Source organism: Dermacentor variabilis, chromosome 7, assembly GCF_050947875.1.
Source record: "Dermacentor variabilis isolate Ectoservices chromosome 7, ASM5094787v1, whole genome shotgun sequence".
NCBI classification, from domain to species: Eukaryota; Metazoa; Arthropoda; class Arachnida; order Ixodida; family Ixodidae; genus Dermacentor; species Dermacentor variabilis.
The window spans coordinates 36,840,503-36,861,985 of NC_134574.1; the positions used below are offsets into that span (position 1 = coordinate 36,840,503).

General features: G+C 46.7%; 1 protein-coding gene across 2 annotated transcripts in view; it reads left to right on the forward strand.

Moving 5' to 3' along the window:
• The window catches only part of LOC142587407 (medium-chain acyl-CoA ligase ACSF2, mitochondrial-like), a 217,554-nt gene that overhangs the window by 59,547 nt on the left and 136,524 nt on the right, over positions 1–21,483 (forward strand). For both annotated transcript variants that reach the window (XM_075698404.1, XM_075698402.1), the window contains exons 3-4: positions 331–459; positions 10,499–10,552. In XM_075698404.1, coding sequence (XP_075554519.1) covers positions 331–459; positions 10,499–10,552 — 183 coding nt within the window. The remainder of the gene's footprint in view (positions 1–330; positions 460–10,498; positions 10,553–21,483) is intronic.

Here is a 21,483-nt window from a genome sequence, read left to right on the forward strand (position 1 = left end):
ACATTTATTCCACTGGGTACGAAGTATTATGCACGCTGCGGGGCCCTCCTTACCTATGATTTTTATCACTGGTGGCAGTGCATTACACAAATTTTCCTTAAATACAAAATACTAAAAATACAAAACAACATAACCTCTGCTGCTGTTTACAAGTTGTACCATCCAAGACAACATTGTTAATCAAGTATGGTGTATATTACTCGCCCAGCGCCGGGTCTATAACTTTATAAACCAATAATGTGGCCTGTGTTGTTGCGCCCGGCGGTTAGCAGGCTTTGGTAGCAAATTGGCTAATGAATTTTTATGTCCTTTTTTCTTACAATTGAAAAGGTTGACCGAGTAGCCCGAGGCCTGCTGTCTCTCGGCTTCTGCAAGGGAGACACCTTGTTGATATGGTCCCCCAACACCTTCAGCTGGATTCTGATGGCCGCTGCGATGGCTAAAGTTGGAATAATTTTCGTGAGTGACATCAACGGAATTTTTCGAATGCAAAACTTGTTATGTATTTGCACTGACTTCCGGCTCTCTTAGACACTCACAGCATAGGCAAAAAGGAGTACAAGTGGAGTATTGATTACAGATGTATTAGTGAGTGATGTGTCAGTAATATAGCTCCACCTTCAGGCGCCTACTTAATGGGCTTAATTTTCAAAGCCTAAAACAAGACGACCAGAAGTGACATTCGAAATCATAATACTGCAAAAGATGACAAAGGAGCAAGTGCCGGGAGAAACATGAAATCAACAAGGATAGAATAGAATAGGAGTAAACTTTATTCGTCCAACGGTTATTGCTGTTGGCACCCGGGGCTTTAGTAAATATTGTTACTCAGTTTCAAAAGGTGGTACAGTGGTGTTGCAAGCGAATATGATAATGAAGGGTAAAGAACCTCATCCATTCTTCTTCAGGCATAGATATTTTCTAATTTCACTGGGAATATACGCAAAACAATTTCTGGCTTATCACCTCCAAAAGGGCGATGTGATTATGATGCGCGCCATTATGGGGGACTCCAGATTGATTTTTGCCGCCTGGAGTTCCTCAAAGGGCAACTCCGGCGTTTTCACGAGATAACGTTAAGGGCCCCGTGTCGCAAAAAAATCCGCTGGTGGCGTCCCACGTACAGCGTCAACAAGTCGTTTAGGCATAAATCCTTCCGAACCACGCATACCCAACCACTCTTCAATGATCAAAGTTGCTCCTATGTTGTCTTTCATTCTATACGAAGTTATTCCTCGGAATTTTGAGAATAAGAGCTCACAAACAAATGTAATGAAAGCAAACAGCGACAGCAGTGGCGTAGCCAGAAATTTCGTTCGGGGGGCTCACGCAGCGGCTCGGCCTCCTCCTTATAGAGTTTGTCGAGGGACGAAATACATTAATAACTGTATTGCCATTGCAAAAGATGCTGCGAAAAAGTTCTTGAACGCTACGCATCGTCAAGACAAGTAAAATATGTATTTCTTCATAAAAGAATATACTTGTATGTGCTCGAAATAACTTACATCACTGCTTCCATATTTCCTGTCTATTTAATACGCAAAGAAAATATCACACGAACTTTAGAATTATATCAGTTTGAAACCAGCAAAGCAGCGCATGCCGCTGATATAAAAAATGTAAAGGCCATGAAATGAATAAGTTGAGGACAAATATTTTAATTAAACTTTGTTAACCTCCGTGCCTTTCTATGATTTGCATCTCTCTCTATCTCTGTGTATCATTCAACTGCGGTTCGTCTTACAGCTTGTGCACTGACTCTAGTGCAAGTAGCTCCGTTGGTGTTACACCGTGCCAGCCTACACACCCGCATCCTCAAGCGTCGTCTGCCGATGGCCCGGCACCAACTACATCGCACCACGTGCTATCTCCTCCTAGGCCGACGCTAGTCCCAAGAAGGCCGCGTCGTACAGAAGCCGCTGCGGTGGCCTACTGGTGCGACCCGACCTTCTTGTGACTAGCGTCGGCCTAGGAGGAGATAGCACGTGGTTGGTGCCGGGCCATCGGCGGACGACGCTTGAGGATGCGGGTGTGTAGGCTGGCACGGTGTAACATCAACGGAGTTACTTGCACTAGAGTCAGTGCACAAGCTGTAAGACGAACCGTAGTCATCATCATCACTCTCGTCTGCTGTCCACTGTTCGCAAGTCTGAAGGAGATGCCGTCTGTTACGTCTAAACACCCGACCACCTTTTCTTTCCACGTTGTAGGACCTCGGAGACGTTCTACCCTTCACAATACCTTTCGGGGACCATGTTGTGTCCCTGAGCCTTACGATCGACCCTTTTTCCAAGGGTGACAAATGCTTTTCGCCGTTGTTCTGACGTTGTTTTTTGACTGGCGTAGGCTGCACGTCGCCAAAATCGGGTACATTCGACCTGAGACGCCTGCCTTGAAGAAGTTCTCCAGGTGATCGGCCGTCCACAAGCGGTGTAGAGCGGTAGGACAACAAGCCTAGCCAAAAGTCTTCGCGTGAGTCTTCACTTTTCTTCAAGAGGCGTTTCACGATCTGTACCTATTTCTCTGCCAGACCGTTGGACTGTGGGAAGCGCGGACTGGGTGTGACATGAGCGAAGTCATATTTTCTTGCGAATTCTGCAAATTCATAACTTGAAAACTGCGGCCCGTTGTCGGTGCACACCTCCAGAGGTACGCCATACCTGGCAAACATTGCGCTAAGTGCGGAAATTGTTGCTCTTGCAGTGGTGTCCTGGAGCTTCTGGACTTCCGGGAAGTTTGAATGCGCGTCAAACGCTACGACGTACGAACTTCCCCCAAAAGAAAAAATGTCTACACCAACTCGAACCCATGCGCATAATGTGATTGGGCGCATGAGTAACCGTTCTTTCGGTTGCTTGTATGAAAACTTCCGACAAGTAGAGCAACTCTGAATAAGCAGGGATAAGTCGCTGCTGAGCACAGGCCAAAAAACCAAACGTCGTGCTCTTTCTTTGCATTTCTGCAATCCTAGGTGCCCTGTATGAATTCGTCCTAGGATTTCACGTCGCATGCTTTTAGGTATGACCACTTTTGTTCCCTTCAGCAGTATACCGTCCACGACGGAAAGCTCTGACGAAAACGACTTGAGTTCACCCTGCAGGCTCTCACCGCTTGACAAATTGGAGATGACAGTGCTCAAGTAACCGTCACGCACTGTTTCTTGAACCAGCTTCTGTCGCGTAGCGCCCGTGACCAAATAGCCCAGGATTTGCACTGCGTGCACTTCTACGTCGTCGTCATCCTGCCGTGGTTATGCCATCGTCATCAGTCCGGCTTCGTCGTCCAGCTCTCCTCATGCCACAGTCGTCACGTCGTCGTCCCGTCATTGTCCTCACTGTTGCCATGCCATTGCCATCGCTGTTTGGTTGTAATGCATTAGTTGTCATGCCATCGTCGAGATGCAGTTGAGGTCATCCCGTTGTAGTTATGCAAATTTTGCCATCCGGCCTTCTTATCGCCATACTCGTCACAGAGTCCTCATCATACAATAGTCAGATCTTCATCTGCACGCTGTCGTTTTACCACGTCATCACGTCACTAATGTCATCCTATAGCTGTAAATAGCCTTCTTCCGTCAATCGACTCCATTCCATTTTCCATCTTAATCATGCTGTCGTCATTCAATCGGTATTATGAAGCGTCGTAATCGCGTCATCGTAAGACAGTCGCTATCATGCATTCGCAAAATGACATATCGTCGTGGTCGTCACATCGTCTTCATTCAACCATTCTACCTTTGTCATCCCACCCTCATCATGACGTCGTCGTCCCGCAATTGCCATCATACAGTGGCCATGCATTCGTTGTCATACCATCGTCATGCCATCGTGGTAGTTCTATCGCCGTCACTTCAGCTCCTCCATCACCCTCAAGCCATGCCGTGGTGGTCACGTCATCGTCGTCTTGCAATCGTTGTGGGGAAGACGTCATAAAGCCGCCACTGTGACACACTCATCGTCTCATTGTCCTCATACCGTTATCACGCCACCGTGGTCATTGCGTCGCCATCATGCAGTCGTCATCAGTGCGTCATCGTCATGCATTCGTTGTACCACCGTCGGGATGCCGTCGCGGTCGTTCGTGCTCGTTGCAGTTTCACCATCCGGCTCTAGTCATGCCGCCGTCGTCATGCTATCATCATCGTACGCTTCTCGTCAGCCCATTGTTCTCATGTTGTTATCGACATGCTGTTGTAGTTATACCATCGTACCGGCAGTCGCGACAACGTGTAGCAAAGTGTGTGTCTGCAGCCCCTTTCAACGAACTTCTATTTTCCATAGAAGACATGAAAGTTCATGTTCTCCAATTTTAGAAGTAACAGAGATGATTTAAAACATGGGTAAAAAATTTCACCTGACACAGTCAAAGCGTTTTGAAGGATAAAATATGGCGCTACATCAGCTAGGTACCTTTCTATTACTTTATGCGATCGCGAAATGCGCTATTTCGGTGGTAAATATGAGGCAGCGTGAGGAGGAGGAGGAAATACCTTTATTGCGTGTCCTGCGTGTTGGTGGGGAAGGCCAAAGGCCCCGCCTAGGTGACGGCCAATAGTTCGTAGGTCCTGGCGGCATCCTCGGCCCGCTGGACGGCCTATAGTTGATCATCGAGGGCGGGGCTTCCCAGCGCGGCTTCCCAGCGCGTGCGAAGGCAGTTGCTAGAGGCCGTGTTCTCGTTATTTTTATGGATCCCTCGGCATTCCCATAATATATGCTCCAGAGTGGCTTTGTATTCACATGTGTTGCATTTGTATGTTTGATATACATCCGGATATATGACGTGCAAGAGCGCAGGATTCGGATACGTCCTAGTTTGTAACAGCCGCCTTGCGAAAGACTGCTTTTTTGTCAATTTTGGGTGAGGTCGGGGGAATAAGCCCCTCTGTAACCTATAGTGTTTCGTAATGTCACTATATGTTTTCATTCTGTTCTCCCACTCTCACTCATTTACTACACCGTCACGTCCGGAGGGTGTCGGGGCGCCACTTGCGACTGCGGCTCTGTCCGTAAGCCCTCGAGCCACGTCGTCTGCCGCCTTGTTGTTGCCGTCCACCGTGAGGGTGGGAGCGGGTGTCCATGTGATGTACACCTTTCTTTTGAAATTTCTACCTCCTGCAAGAAGAATGCGTAGCGCCTCCGGGGAGATTCGGCCGTTGGCAAAGTTCCTTACTGCCGTCTGAGAGTCGCTGACTATCACGGTTGCGTTAGTCTGAGCTACTGCGAACGCTATGGCGGCTACTTCCGCTGTCTCGTTACTTGTGGTGCGTATCGTCGCGTACGTCTCAGACTGTTTCTCGCTATCGATTACGGCCGCCGTAAACCACCGTCTGCGATTGTGTCGAGCCGCGTCTACGAAGACTGCGTCCTTGTCACTGCCGAATTTCTTTTGTATCAGCTTCGCTCTGCTCTTTCGTCTGTCCTTATTGTGTTCTTGGTGCACGTTCTTTGGTATTGGGGGTATTACCATTGTTTCCTTCGTCTCTCTCGAGATGTACACCTTGACACCATGCTGTGTGTGGTAACCTATGTCTAGTCTCTCTAGGATGTGTCTGCCTGCTCTAGTCTTAGTCTCTAGTCTCTAGTCTTATTGTGCCGTACATTGCGCTTCAAGGAGCTCGTCTATCGTGTTGCGGAGGCCTAATTGTAGCAACTTGTCCGCGCTGGTACTGATCGGTAGCCCTATGGCTAGTTTGAATATTTTCCGAATGAGGCATTCTAGTTTGATCTTCTCCGCGACCTGCCATTTCAAGTACGGCGCAACGTATACTACTCTACTTATTACGAAGGCATGTGTTAACCTGATCCTGTTTTCCTCTCTCATCCCGCTATGTTTGTTTGCTATCCTCCTGATTAGCCTCATGATTTGCGCTACGGTTCTTTCCAGTCTTCTGAGGGTTTCTCCGTTGTTGCCCTTGGCTTCGATGAGGAGCTCAAATACCCTGATCCTGTCAACCTTGGGTATGGGTTTCCCATCGGCCGTCTTTAAATGTATCTCGTCTCTATGGTTGAGATCTTCCCTGTAGTTGTCTGGTTTGCGACCTCTGCGAGCTGCGAGTCGGTCTGTACAATAAGAGCTCCGATTTCTCTGCCGAGCAGGTTAGCCCTGTCCCCTCCAGATATCGTTCGATTATTTCGACCGCTGCTTGAAGCGTTCGTTCTATTTGGCCGTCGCTTCCGTTTCTCACCCATAAGGTGATATCGTCCGCGTATAGGGTATGGTTGAGTCCCTCGATTTTTTGGAGCTTTGCTGGCACCCCGATTAGCGCCAGATTGAATAGCATCGGTGGTAAGACCGAGCCCTGTGGCGTACCTGCGCTGCCTATTTCGACCTCCTCCGAAACTAGGTCCGCTATCATGATCTTTCCCTTTCTGCCCGTTAGGAAATTGCGTACGTAATCGTACGTCCGTTTTCCCAGTCCTAGTTTTCCTACTCTGTTTAGTATTGTTGCATGTGTTACGTTATTGAAGGACTTTTTTAGGTCAAACCCGAGAATTGCCTTTGTCGATCTTCCCGAATCTTCTATGATCTGATGTTTTAGTTGTAATAGAGCGTCCTTAGGTGAGAGATTTCTCCTGGATCCTAACATCGTGGGTGGGAGCGCGTCCCAGTCCCCGAGGTATGTGGTTACCCTCGCTAGGACCACGTGCTCCATCAGTTTCCCCACGCAAGAAGTGAGAGATATGGGTCTCTAATTCTCAATCTGTAGTCGCTTGCCCGGTTTAGGTATTAACACGACTTGTGCCGTCTTCCATTGCTACGGAATCTGCCCGGCCTCCCAGCATTCGTTAATATATTCTGTTAACTTAGTTATAGGTTCATCGTCCAAGTTCCTGAGCGTTTTATTCGTTACCCCGTCTAGTCCGGGCGTCGACTTGGTATTGAGTTTCTGTAGGGCTGCCCTGACTTCTGACTCGCCGATTTTGCTGTCTAATTCGTCATTTACCTGCCCTGTGTAGTCAGGGTGTATGATGGGCATCTCTTGCGAGATGTATCTTTTCTCGATTTCCTTGAGGAAGTCCTGCTCTGTCTTTGGGTACGCTTGTATTAGCCGATTTATATTTTGCCTATGTGCCGACTTGGTCCCGTCCGGGTCTAACAAATATCGAAGGATGTTCCACGTTTTTGCCATTCCTATCTGACTGTCCGTGTCGTTGCACTTTTCTTCGCACTGTTGTCTGCGTAGCTGCTAGGCGTACTGGATCCTCCTCTATCTCTCTGTTCAATTTGGCTATCTTTCTACGAAGCATCCAGTTGTGTTTTTGTTTTTTCCACCTCCGCTGCAACCCTGCCTTAGCGTCCCACATGTGTAGAAGCTTACTGTCTACGTTCTCTAAATGCGCCTCCGGCGGGACCGTTTTCGTAGCTGCCGCCACATCTGCCTTTAGTTTTTCGGTCGTTTCCTCAATACCTTGTGTCGTGTCGTCGGCCTCATCCCTTATTTTCCTGCATTTGTCCCAGTTGACAATCTTAAGTTGTCTACCCTTTGTCTTGCGCGGTGATTGTGATCGCTCCCAAAGTTGTGTTGCGTATTTGTCAACGGCGTGTCCCGTATGTTCTTGGTGACCGTTAAATCTAGCGTAGCATCCGCGCAAATTCTGGTACCTATTCTCGTGGGAACCGATGGTCGGTCACGAGGGTCAGGCCTTCTTGTTGCGCGTCTAGCCAGAGATTCTTGCCTTTTTGAGTTTCGATTTTGTATCCCTATGTCGCGGGTTGGGCGTTAAAATCACCTCCGATCACTACCGCACGATTGTCCGCTATGGCTAGGGTTTTTTTAAAGAGCGTTCGAAATTTATGGCGTCTGTATTTTGGACTGCTATAAATATTTAATACAAAGAGACTGTCCTTCATTTTCCGCATGGGTATGAGTTCGAGAAGAATGTGATCGATTGACTTGACCTCCGTGTCGTGCTGCACGACCGAGTGATTTCGCTTTACCAACGTCGTTAGCGCCTTCGCATCCCCTTTGGCAGTACCAAAGGACTGGTAGCCCGATAATTTTGGCAGCCCATGCGTTTCTTGTATCATTATAATATCCGGGTTTTCTTTGTCTTTAAGGTAATGTTGCAGAATATATTGTTTTCGATCGTATCCTCTACAATTCCATTGCCAAATCGTGTATGTATTTCGTCTGTCCATGGCGGCGTTACAGGTTTTCCAACCCCTCGGAGGGTACCGGGAGCCTAGTGTACGGCTTGATGGCCGTCTTAACCGGTTCTGCCCCCCCCCCCCCCCCCTGCTTACTTGCGGTCCTCATATTGCCAGTTTCGCTTCGAAGTCAGCCATCATTTGCTGCACTTTCTGTAGTATCGCCTTTGCTAGCGCCTCTTTCTTTGCCTCTATTTTTGCCTCAAGCCTCACTTCCAGTTGTTCTAGTTTAGTTTCAAATTTGGTGTCGTTCTGTTTGATGCTGGCTTTGATTTTCTGTTCAAATTCCCCCTGTCTTTCTTGGAGCGTCGTGGCTGGCTTGGGTGTCATTAATCCGGTTTCAAACGGGCGTTCTCGGTTATACGTTTAATGCGGGTGAGTGCTACGTTTTCTTCCATTGCTGTCTTTTTCCTCCGTTATAGCTCGCGAGGTTTCCTCGTGTCGTGGCACTTTCCCGCTCCTCATACGGTCGTTCCCTTCTCTGAGTTTTCTAATTTCATCCATAAGCGCAGTATTGCTCTGCCTGATCTGCGCCAATTCTTTCTATTGCGTCTTAACTCTACATTGAAATGCAGCCTCTGCCTCCGCACGCGCCCCGGAAGCCGCATCCGCCTAGCTCACCTGTAAAGGTCCCACGGTGCCGATGACGTTGCTGTTTCCTATTGGGCTTTGGGATCCTCCTCCCCCTTGTGATCTGGGAGATCCGGTACTGCTGGTTTTGAGTATGGATCTCGATCTGGACCGCGATCTCGATCTGGTTCGGTTGTTGGACGTCGAGCGGCCCCTTTCCCTTGCCTGGAGCTTGGGGAAGTCTTCCAGTCCGGATCCGTCCCTCGTTCGATGTTCCCACCGTTGCCTCCAGTCTTCCCGTCCTGGCCTGTACAGTCTTTCAGCTTCCCTTTCGCAGTACATCCCTTCTTCTTCCTCTCGTCTGGCTCGTTCTCAGCGGCGCCACTTTGCCAAGTACGGTAACTTTATCTGGCATTACATCGGCGGTCCGCCGTAGGGTGGTCTTTGCCGCAAAGCTGGCACTTCGCTTCCCACTCGTGGTCCTGCGGCGGGTTCTCCTACCCGCAGCCTCTGCATATCCTGCTGTTCAGGTTCGAGCAGACATCGGCTCTTCTACCGAGTCGTCGGCACTGGTAGCACACGTCTATTTGCTTCCGGTATAGTGAGCACTTGGCCAGTACCCTTCCGTATCTCCCGTGGTTTGGGACGTGATGCCCGTCGAAAAGGATGATGACGTTCGTGCTTTTTTCCATACTTTTGGCCATGAGGACAGTTGGATTCCTTGCTGTTACTAGCATCTCCACTATTTCTCTAGGAGACACCTCGTGCGTTACTCCTCTTATCACTCCCTTAGATGTATCCTCCGGAGCCGACTCGTACGCGTTGGCACCGAACTCCTTGTCTCCCATCCTCATTCGAGTGACGGTCCTGTATTTTTTCTGTGCGCTCCTCCGATGGCGTGCTGATGACTAGAATGTTCTGTTTGTAGTTGGCACACACCGTGTTATCTTCCGATTCCTTCATGGGGATTCCCGCGGCGTTGGCGACGCAGCATTCTAGGCAATCGATCTCATAGTCGGTGACCTTGAAGCCGTCACGTGGGCGCACCATTATCTTGTACTCTGCCTTCGGCAAACTAGGCATCCTGCTGGCTGCCATGATTTGTCGTGCTTTCTGTCTCTTGCTCCACTTATTGTTGAATGCCTTCTCGCTTGAGAAGCGCGCTGCCTGATCCTTGGTTCCGTGAGATTTTGTCTGCTCATTGGCACATCCTCCTGTCTTCTTAAAACACGCCAACCTGCTTCGTCCTCATACTCTTCTCTCGTTATATCCTCTCCTTCCACGCTTACCGCTGTCATCTTGCAGCGCTAACCTGAGAAGAGGCGACCTCGCGGGGCTGAAGCCACCGGCTTCGTTGGGTGAGGCTTTGCGGCCGTGTCGGCGTGGCGTTATATAAAAGTGGTCGATGTGCCGAAAATAAACGGTCACCTACTTGAGAATGATATCAGGTAGCGTGAGTTCTATTTTTTTGTCAGATTCGCATTTCTAGTGCCTCACCTCTTCTCACGGGCTTAGTGTACACACGCATGGGTCGCAGGAGGGACGTGGCCGTGTAATGAGCCGCCGTAATTCATATAACAAACTTAATTGCCAGCAAATGTTCTGTCCTCTTTCTTCGCTTTAGTTGTGAGGAATGCTATTGAAGCCGAATTATTTCTAGTGTGCCTATTTGCCATCCTAATAAAGCGCTGAAATAGGCTGAGCGATATACACTTTTGCTTTCAAAGTAGTGTTCTCCGTTTATAAACATTCTGCCGTTTTCTTTTCTTTTTTGTTTCAGGGAAGCATCCACTTTGCATTGACGACACCCGAATTTGAACGGTACCTCAACACGGTGAGTCATTAGCTAGCGTTTCATAGCTTGTTTCGTTTGTGCTGGCCTACGGATTTGGCACAGTCTTTAAAAGGATGGTTTAGATATATTACTTCGAAAATTCAAGGATCAATGAATACGAAAACACTTTTTTTCTTGTTTCATTTCTCATTTGTATTGTTCTAGCAACCGAGTTATATGGACACGTGGACTTTATTCTTTTCGGATGAGTACCTTTCACCGTTTAACACATGTTATCGCTCAGCGCGCGACGCGCTCGCATGTATCGGAAGTTTCTCGAATCTCTATGGTTGTATTGTGACCGAAGATTGTGTAGTCTAATTGCATGTGCGACGCGAATTGTGTAGAACTTTCAGGAAGACACGCTGGCGCCATCAATTACTCTGAAAACTTCGATGACTCGTGTATAAAAGCCGACGCGCTTGACCGGCAGATAAGATTTCGACGAGTGCCGACCATGTTCACCGCTGTTGCTGTGCTTTGAGTGTAACTTGCTTTTGTGGGCACAAATTCGCCAAATAAAAAGTTAGTTTTGTCATTCGCAGTTCTTCAGCTGTATTATTCGCCGCCACTACTACGTGACAATATTATGTTCATGTTTGCTCAGATATTTTACGTGTGCAAAAATTGCGCCCACGCTAGTGTTCTTCACGTTGATTTCATCGCAGCTGTTAGAAATGTGGCACAATCTAGCTAGAGGTGCAAGAGAGAGCGATATTTTTATTCGCAGATTTTAAGCGCGCAAAACAAGGACTTCACCTTGGATGGAAAAAACATGGTCGTCGTTCGGTAAATAAAGAATTGACGCACACGCAACCATTTATAGCAGGCCTTGTTGCATTGAAGATAGTTGGTGAATGCACATGTCGTATTGGTTAACAATAAAGGGCCTGGATTCTAGAATATTGGATTGGTGAAATGCTAATTGGTTTTCATGCATATGTACAAGTATCGCCTGTATAAAAAATACATGCCAGAACACGCAAATATGAGATTTGTGCAGTAAGAGTTAATCATTTGCCCTAACAATAATATTTTAGCACGTGAACGCGTCCGTGTGATGATAGCTATTATTAAATACACCAATTTACGCAGCGTAAACAACCTCGAAAAAAATTTCACTGACAATTACGATACTCCCTAATGCGATATTTGAGTGAAGCTCTATAAGTGTTTTCATTTCGTGATATAGTATTTGCTGGTGCGGACAATCTGTCTCGTGCGGCACCTTCCAAACGGAGCGCCGTGTGACGCGGCTTCCTCACCAATCGGGGGATCGCGAGAGGCAGCGCGTGCGTGACGCGTGGGCGTGATTTACAGCAGACGCTTTGGTAAATACACGACGCGTAGAGCGCGTCGATGCACGCACCCGCTCGAACAGAGCGGAGGCGAGCGAGGCACCCTAAAACGACGCAAGCTACTCTCGTGCCAAATCGCAGCCATCGTCGCCATAATCCGTCTTGCGCGAAACTACACTTCTCACACTTTTGCCATACCGGGCCCCTCTTCCGCTTTCCGCCTCACGGTTACGCTTTCCTCCTCACGCTTTCTTCGCTCTGGCCGTCTTTCGTCGGCCGCTGTGCTTCGTGTTCCCTATCATGTTTCGCTGTGCTCGCTCGCTCGGCCACGAGGTACGACCATAGAGTAACATAGTAAACGAGAGGAGCGGACACTCGAACCATTTCGCGGCTGAGCTATAGAGCTTCGCCGATTCCGTTAGGTGGCAGAGCACATAAGAAAAATGGTGACTGTGGCTGCGGCTAGCCACTTGACAGGCGGCACGACCACTGGGCGCCACCCAACACGTGCGAAGCCTAGTCAGGCCGCGCCGCCGCGCTCTTCCTGTAAAATGCACCTGAGCATCGTTGTTGGGTTCTTCTGCCTGCGTCTGCTTCGTCGCCGTTTCATGGTAAGGGCCCATGAAGTTCTTTTGCGCGTTGTTGACGACTTATTCTGTTCGCATTTCGTTATGTCACTGTTAGCCCCATGAACGAGTGACGGCGGCCTTGCAGCCGTGAACAGCTGCTGCCCATTTGCTACGCTGACTTTCATTTCGCATTCTTTTTTTTTTATGCGCAGCAATGAGCGGAGATGCTAGCGATAACAGCGACGCGGCAGCGTCCGAGCTTCGAGGCATGTTCGATACAATGACGAAGTTAGAAAATAAAATAAAATGGTTCGTTAAGAAATGCGGCCTATGAACACGTGCCGTTCGGGGCAGAGAGCTTTATGTTACGCGCCACGACTGCTGAAAAAATATGGTGCTGTACTTTTGCAAAAGAAATGTAGCGTTTTCTAAAGCGGTGCGCGTGCAATATTTGCAGTATGGCAATAATGCGCCTACTCAACTTCTGTAGCAGGTTATGTGCGCTACAGCGTTGCTAGTTGTTCTGCATTGGGCTGAATATACGCGTTTTCATGTTTTAATTGTGTATGGAGTCGTTACCGCAGAAACTTTCTTGTTTCTTAGCATTTATAACAGTGCTTCCTTAACCGAAAAAAATACGCATTACATAGAGGAAATCAGCATCGCCATTATAATGCATTACAGACTATGGTATTGCTTAGATGAAAGTACGTAGCCTCTACATTCAATAGCTTTGAAGCCTTGAGTAACCCTCTGTCTGTCATTCTACGTATTGCAGGAATCTCCACCATTTCCTCAATATAGACTGTACAGCCAAAGGACATCATGCATACTCAAGGGCAAAACTGCAAGTATCAGAAGACGATTGCAAGGCTTTGAAGACAGCAGGTGAAGACCCCCAACACAAAGTGCTTAATTGCAGCTGTTTAATGACGGACACACTGGCTTACACATTCTAGATGATGACGTTGATACGCGTTTAATTATTTTTGCAGACATTTTATTTCGGCACGCAACTATTCACATAATTTTGCTACTCTAAGTCACCCTCCTTTGCAGAACTCCAAGAAAAAGCGCGATATTTTTTTTACTTCTAAAACAATCCCATTTTGAGGAAATAAATTGCTGGCGTGTATGTGCAGTTTTTTTCATTACCTGGATAGTTGCGACTCGTCTTCTATGTGTTTTGCTTGTGCAAAGTTATTGCCATCAGGCCGTTAACTTCCGACTTTTCTCCATTATATTGGTGTCACACTACCACTTCGATCGCAATCAAGTTCGATCCGGATCGAAATTCTCGACTGCAATGGCTCCATCATGCAGCTTGCGCAAAAGAACCAATCGCGACCGGCAAATTCAAATAGGATTGGGCTTGATCGCGTTTAAAAGCCCGCCGTGTGACAGTCGTATTACTTGCGTTTTGCTGTTTCTTACCGTTTTCATGTATCTGCCTCTTACAATCTTGCTGCAATAAATTGTTGTCTGCTATTTTCGTGTTCTTGACTGTGCAGCCCCGTACAAAAATGACTCTTGATTAACCATTGATATGTTGTTCGGCAATTGTTGAAACAACGGACTGCAAAAAATTTTCAAGAGCAATTGAGTTCACTCAACCCTTGCACAACAATATTACCGTTGAGTGTTCTCAATAAACAACTTATTGGGTATTTTGTGTTGATTTTTCTAGTTGTTTTCTTGTTGTGTAGCAGTTGAGTCCAGTACCCAATAATTAGGACTCGCATATGAAGACATTTCAAAAGTTTATTGCGAAGCGCTCCAACCTCATTCCTGTCACTTTGAGGCAGGTAGGTTCTTCTTTCGCCTCGCTTTCATTAAAGAAAATAATGTGTGACTGACGGGGTGGAATCGAACGTCGGCCGTCGAGCCCGGTACACTAACCAATAGGCCACGAGCGCGCTCATACTCCTGCCATTCAAAAGCCAGTAAGCTCTGAAATGCTTGGCGCGTGCGCCGCGTGCCACTTCTTCGTGCTGTCGCTACAGCTGGCGCTTTGAAGTGCCTATCTCCGGGACCGCCCCACTTTCGTAGCCGTTTTCGCTACGCAAAAACTGCAACGCTACACTAGATTCATGACCGCCCAAGTTCATAACGATTTATTTCTTTGCCGGTGTAAAAATGCCATCGTCGTTTTAACATACAGTAGATCACATAACCATTGGTACGATCCGAAATGAGCACGTTTCGGGGAGCAGAACAATGCGAAATTCACTTGCAAACACGGTGACTACGCGCATGTGGAGTTCCCCAAAAGTAGACACGGCGGCAGCGCGGCCGGCGATAAGACAGGCGCCGACACGCGACGACGCTACCTTCGAGCATCGGACGCGCTGTGGGAACCGTATGATGCAAGCGCGCACACGCTACAAATATACACGGGTGAGGTCTTCGAATTTCCTGCGACGTACCCTCTGTCCGCAAAGCAAATATAGTTTTTTATCTAATGTTCGTGGTACTAGAGATCAAAGAACGAACGCGCTTTGAGATCGCAGCGCACAGCCGCTATAACCATTGGCTTCAAAGACCTTCGTATTCAGCAACAGCCGCAACAGTATCACAGCTAATCGCTCTATCTGCGGCTGCTCCCGACTCTCGCCTTGCAAGAAGCACGCGATTTATTTGAGCCTCGCCGAACTGTCGTCCTCTCCTCTCCCAAGCCTGCAGGTCTCGTATGTTCAGTGAAATAGAAGAAAACCAAAGGGAAATGAAAGAAATACAGGTAACGGACCCTTATCTTACCTTACTTGTCTCCTCGTCATCTGCAAAAGCGCTACAAACTTTCTTAGGAGCGTTACTTTTATAAAAACAGCAAAATTAGTAGTAATTTTTATTTCTAGGCGGCGCTACAAACGTTAGGGTAGCGTTCGCGTGTGTGTGTTTGCGCGCGCACGCGGTTGCAGCCGTTGTAGCTTCGTTTTGCGCACACTTTTGCAACAGTACACATGGTTACCGCTAGTTTCGGAGTCGCATTTTTTGGTCATAGTATTTATTGTTTACGCGACAAATTAGGTTGTTCTTAAAGATTTATGAAAGTTAGTGGATGAAAAATTATTGCTAAATAATTAGCTGTTTTTCAGTGCCGTTATTTTGTGCTTGAAAGGCTTTTATAACTCAATACGATAGTAAAGCTGTGAACGGCTTTCGTACTCAGTTACTTGGTTGCAGTTGTGCGGTGGTACACGCCTTGTGCTTTTTGATGAAAGTATTTTTTTCTTTTCGGACATCATCACGCACATTTTAGTGAAATGCTTTAACGAGAATAAATGGGACGTTTATCCGTCGAAGTCGTTGGCTCACCTGGCTACTAGTCTTCGATTGATGTGCGAGCCTGTTTATTTTGATGGGTTGCGCGGCAGAGGTCATGATGCCTGTTGAAGAGAAGGCACCCGGAAACAGTCGCAGCAGAACTTCTGCAGATGGGTAAGTAATCTCGTTTTCTTGAGCACGTAGCCTTTCTTTCTATTTTGACATTGACAAGCGTGAGATGTTAAGCACACCGTTCACTTTCTTCAAGCTAACCGCATGCCCCGGAGCAAAAGCGCGCGATACTAACTCTCGCTGCTGCCGTCACTTCGTTTGAAAGAATGGTAGGCGAAGAGGCAGCGGCGCCCCACGTGCGTAAAATTGCATTGCTTCATTTGTTCCTGTATAATAACGTTTCCTTAATTTGTATGAGAGAACACAATTGGAACATAGGGATCGGCTTCTCTGCGCAGTGATAATTTTATACAGTGGCCACGTCATCTTTCATAGGGGCTCACGCGGGCCTTCTAAGCGCTTCTTATCGCGTACCAATACGTGAGAGGCGCGCTGTCTTTCAAGGTATTTAGGCAGGCACTACGAGCTTAGGAGAACCGCGACAAATAATTGTGCAGCAGCTGTGCAGCTGTGCTGCGCTTGCACCACACTCGTACCGGAAGGCAGTGTTGCACTTCACGCTTACGCATTTCGTAACTATGGCGGCCGCCGTGGCAATTTGGGGCTCGAGGTCGTGGATACGATCCCTGCAGCGGCCCCATTCCAAAGGAGCGGAATGCAAAATTCTCGTTCATTGTGCATTGTATGCACGTAAAAATTTCCAGGAAGTCAAAATAATACGGAGTCACCAACTACGACCCGCCTCATAATCAGATCGTTGGTTTAGCACGTAGAACATCAGAATTATTTTTTAAAATCCGTAGTGGCTCATCGTATCATCATCATCATCATCATCATCATCATCATCGTCGTCGTCGTCGTCGTCGTATTATCATCATCATCACCATCGTCAGCAGCAGCAGCAGCAGCAGCCTGGTTACGCCCATTGCAGGGCAAAGGCCTACACCATACTTCTCCAACTACCCCGCTCATGTACTAATCGTAGCCATGTTGTCCCTGCAAACTTCTTAATCTCATCCACCCACCTGACTTTCTGCCGCCCCCTGCTACGCTTCCCTTCCCTTGGAATCCAGTCCGTAACCCTTAAGGACCATCGGTTATCTTCCCTCCTCATTACATGTCCTGCCCATGCCAATTTCTTTTTCTTGATTTTAACTAAGATGTCTTTAAATCGCGTTTGTTCCCTCACCCAGTCTGCTCTTTTCTTATCCCTTAACGTTACACCCATCATTCTTCTTTCTATAGCTTGTTGCGTCGTCCTCAATTTAAGTACAACCCTTTTCGTAAGCCTCCAGGTTTCTGCCCCGTAGGTGAGTACTGGTAAGACACAGCTATTATACACTTTTCTGTTGAGGGATAATGGCAACCTGCTGTTTATGATCTGAGAATGCCTGCCAAACGCACCCCAGCCCAATCTTTTATTCTTCATATTATTTTCGTCTCATGATCCGGATCCGCCGTCACTACCTGCTCTAAGTAGATGTATTCCCTTACCACTTCCAGTGCCTCGCTACCTATTAAAAATTGCTGTTCTCTTCGGAGACTGTTAAACATTACTTTAGTTTTCGGCAGATTAATTTTTAGACCCACTCTTCTGCTTTGCCTCTCCAGGTCAGTGAGCATGCATTGCAATTGGTCCCCTGAGTTACTAAGCAAGGCAATATCATCAGCGAATCGCAAGTTACTAAGGTATTCTCCATTAACTTTTTCCCCCCAATTCTTCCCAATCCAGGTCTCTGAATACCTCCTGTAAACACGGTGTGAAAGCATTGGAGAGACCGTATATCCCTGCCTGACGCCTTTCTTTATTGGGATTTTGTTGCTTTCTTTATGGAGGACTATGGCTGCTGTGGAGCCGCTATAGATATATTTCAGCATTTTTACATACGGCTCGTCTACACCCTGATTCTATAATGCCTCCATGACTGCTGAGGTTTCGACTGAATCAAATGCTTTCTCGCAATCAATGAAAGCTATATATAAGGGTTGGTTATATTGCGCACATTTCCCGATCACTTGAGTGATAGTGTGAATATGGTCCATTGTTCAGTAGCCTTAACGGAATCCTGCCTGGTCCTTTGCTTGACAGAAGTCTAAGGTGTTCCTGATTCTGTTTGCGATTACTTAGTAAATAGTTTGTAGGCAACTGACAGTAAGCTGATCGGTCTATAATTTTCCAAGTCTTTGGCGTCCCCTTTCTTATGGATTAGGATTATGTTAGTGTTCTTCCAAGATTCCGGTACGCTCGAGGTCATGAGGCATTGCGTAAACTGGGTGACCAGTTTCTCTAGAACAATCTGCCCACCATCCTTCAACAAATCTGCTGTTACCTGATCCTCCCCAGCTACCTTCCCCCTTTGCATAGCTCCCAATGCTTTCTCTACTTCTTCCGGCGTTACCTGTGGGATTTCGAGTTCTTCTAGACTATTCTCTCTTCCATTATTGTCGTGGGTGCCACTGGTACTTTATGAATCTCTATAGAGCTACTCAGCCACTTGAACTATCTCATCAATATTAGTAATGATATTGCCGGATTTGTCTCTTAACGCATACTTCTGATTCTTCCCAATTCCTAGTTTCTTCTTCACTGCTTTTAGGCTTCCTCCGTTCCTGAGAGCATGTTCAATTCTGTCCATATTATACTTCCTTATATCAGCTGTCTTACGCTTGTTGATTAACTAACGCAAAATTAACGCAAAATATATTTCGCCTTTTTGGGATTTGCGGAGTACGGCCAACCGATTAGTCACAGCTTCCGTGCGGTGACTGTACACGGATACAGAGCGAAAATGAACAGAGGTGTGGCGACGACGTCGGCAAAGAACACAGCCGTCGACTGGCTCGCCTTATCGCCTATCGCCGCCCACTATCCGCGGTAAGCATCTTTATCTGGTGCGGCTGGTTGCCGTTGAAGGCGTACTGTACAATTTTAATAGGCGCTAACCGAAACATGCCTCCGTTCTCTGCTGCCTCTTTGAGTTGGACCGACCCGAATGTGCGTTGCTTCCAGAAGCGAAAGGAGCGCCAATCGGCGTGTTGTCGCCTCGAGCTAAGCGCCGCACTCGAGCACCGTTTACGCGGCGAAGAATGACGCATGCATAAAGCTAGCTCTCTGCGCAAACGCTACCGCGAAAAACGCGCAAGGGCATGTACTGCACACAAATAGCGTGGGATGATCGGAGCGACGCCGGAGCGGCTAGCTTCAAAGAAGTGGTACATGTTCTCGCTCGTACAGGCACGCTCACGCTCGCATCGCTCCCGGCGTATCTTTAGGTCATTCCTTCTACTGACCTACTCTGCTTGGTATATCTGCTTGGTATCGACTATACACTGTCGCGTGGTCTTTGGTTTTGCGAGAGAGCCGGGAATGTTTTCCCTCGCTGTGAAACGTCGCTGTGCGTGCTTTAGCGAACATTCACCGTAGCAACCCATTTCTTCCTTTTCTCGACGGCACTCGTAAAGAGTCGCAAATTTTTACTTGCCAGTAGAGTGCGTACTTCTATTTCGTGCGTAGTTATGTGCAGTGTGTGGCAGATTCTTAATTCGCGTAATCTCATTTTATGTCCGCATTCCCTCCTCACAGGTTACGCATGCAGCAAATTCCCAGGTGCTAAAATGCTCTACGTCAAGTGCACCTTGGCGTCATGCAAAAGACGCCCGTTGATATGTGGCTGATTCACTAGCAAGCTCGCATCTCTGTTGCCACTCTCTATCAAGTGGGATTCTCAACTATTTTTTGTGATGCTCTGTGGTGTACTAGCTGCCGCATGGACACTGTGAAGGCTTACTTTCGGTTTGCGCTGGAGTTTAGTAGTAAAGGATTGGCTACCTTTTGAGGGGAGGCATTTACTTTTGTTCGTGAGAATGTTTACCAGCCTAACTAAGTGATACGTGTGTACTGTAAACAGCAGCACGAACAGAGGCGGACGACGCAGGACGAAATAGGTAGGAGCGCACCCGAGCGCAAGCTCAAGTAAAAGTTTACATTTGATGAGAGAGGTATTAAATACACTGGTCGACTTGACAAAGGTAAAAAGCCGTGCATGCGTGGCAGAAAGAGCCACGTGCGACAAGAAAAAAATATGAAAAAGCCATGTCATGTAGAATAAACGTGCGTGAAAAACTAGAACTATCGGACAAATCTTTCGAAAAAGGCAAAGATTTGTCCAATAAGTGATACGACCCAACGAGAAATTCTATTTTAAGAACTGCAACTTTTTCTCACTAAGGGCAATAGATAACTTGGTTATGCATTTATTTCGTTTGTGATCAATAAATATTGCTTCTGGAACTCCTCTGGTGTTGCCGTATAGAGCAGAAATAACGATTGTTTCATCACAAAGACCAGAACACAAGAGGACTTATGGAAACATTATTTATTGATCACGAAGAAAAATTCATAAGCAAGATTTCTGTGACCCTTAGTGAGAAAGAGTTGCAGCAAAACTTCTCGTTAATATCACTTACACGACAAACCTTTCAGTATTCCTGTTTTTTTTTTGGCGCACATGTTTATTCTACAGGACGTCTTTCGGTCCTTTTTTTGTTGTGCCGGGGCTGTTTCTGCTGCGCATCTATGGCTTTTTCTTTGTGAAGTTGGCCAGTGTGTTTAAAATCTTTGTCTTCAGGAAAAAACTTCTAGTTGAGTCAGCGTTCATGCTTGTTCCTACCTTAATTCATCCTTCTGGTCTCTGTTTGGGTGGTTGTCAAATATAAATGTACACCGAATTGTCCATAGAATCGATACATGAAGTTATTTGCGCTGTTTATTTCAGGAAGAACGCTATAGGGTCTTGTCTTCTCTTTGTTTTAACTCTGATGTACATTTTCTATTTCAAATTCAAGGAGTGCCTTGAGGAAGCCAATAAGAGTGATGGTAACTTCCTTTGTGTGTAAGATTTCTGAATTGCATCCATTCAAGGCATGACGTGTCACATGCCTGTTTGTAGGTATGCAAGCATTCGTAGTTTTTAAACATACTAAGCTCAACTTTTCGGTGCTCATGACGCTTCTTTGTACTGTGCTCCATTCTCCAGGCGCAGGAACCTTTTTTATGCGGGAAGTGCATGTGTTCTTTTTGTATATAATGGCGAAAAAATTGTCGTGAGCTTTAATATGCATGTATATCACTTTTAGTTTTATTTCAACACGGCTGCTGTATCTCCCTCCGTCTTTGTTACTACTTTGTGTCAATTCTTATGCAACTTTAATGTACTTTATGCAATAAAATTTTGGTAGCATTTTAATAACATTTTATACCTGCGCAATTGGGGTCATTGGTGTTTCGTATACGCATTTATTTACGTTTTTCACTTTTTTACCAATCTGGCTGTCCAGTCATTGGAACCTTTTCTCATCCTTTATGACTACTTCTGGGGTACTTGATACTGCAAGTGCAGGTGGCCATTGATTTGGCTGTTTGGAATTGTGTTACTATCAATTTTCTCTGCTAAATAATTACTTTTTCTTCTATCGTTCAAGGTGTTAGCCTTGCCTTATCTCTTTATTCACTGAGATAGCACTTAGTTGCTGGGCATAGGTAAAAAGGCCCCAAAAAGTGCTCTAATTAGCTTTGTGCAAGTCCAGAAAAATTACTTGAAAATGAGCTCACTAAATTGAGGAAATGCCACCAACAAACTCTTCTGTACCCCAAATTAAGATAATAAAA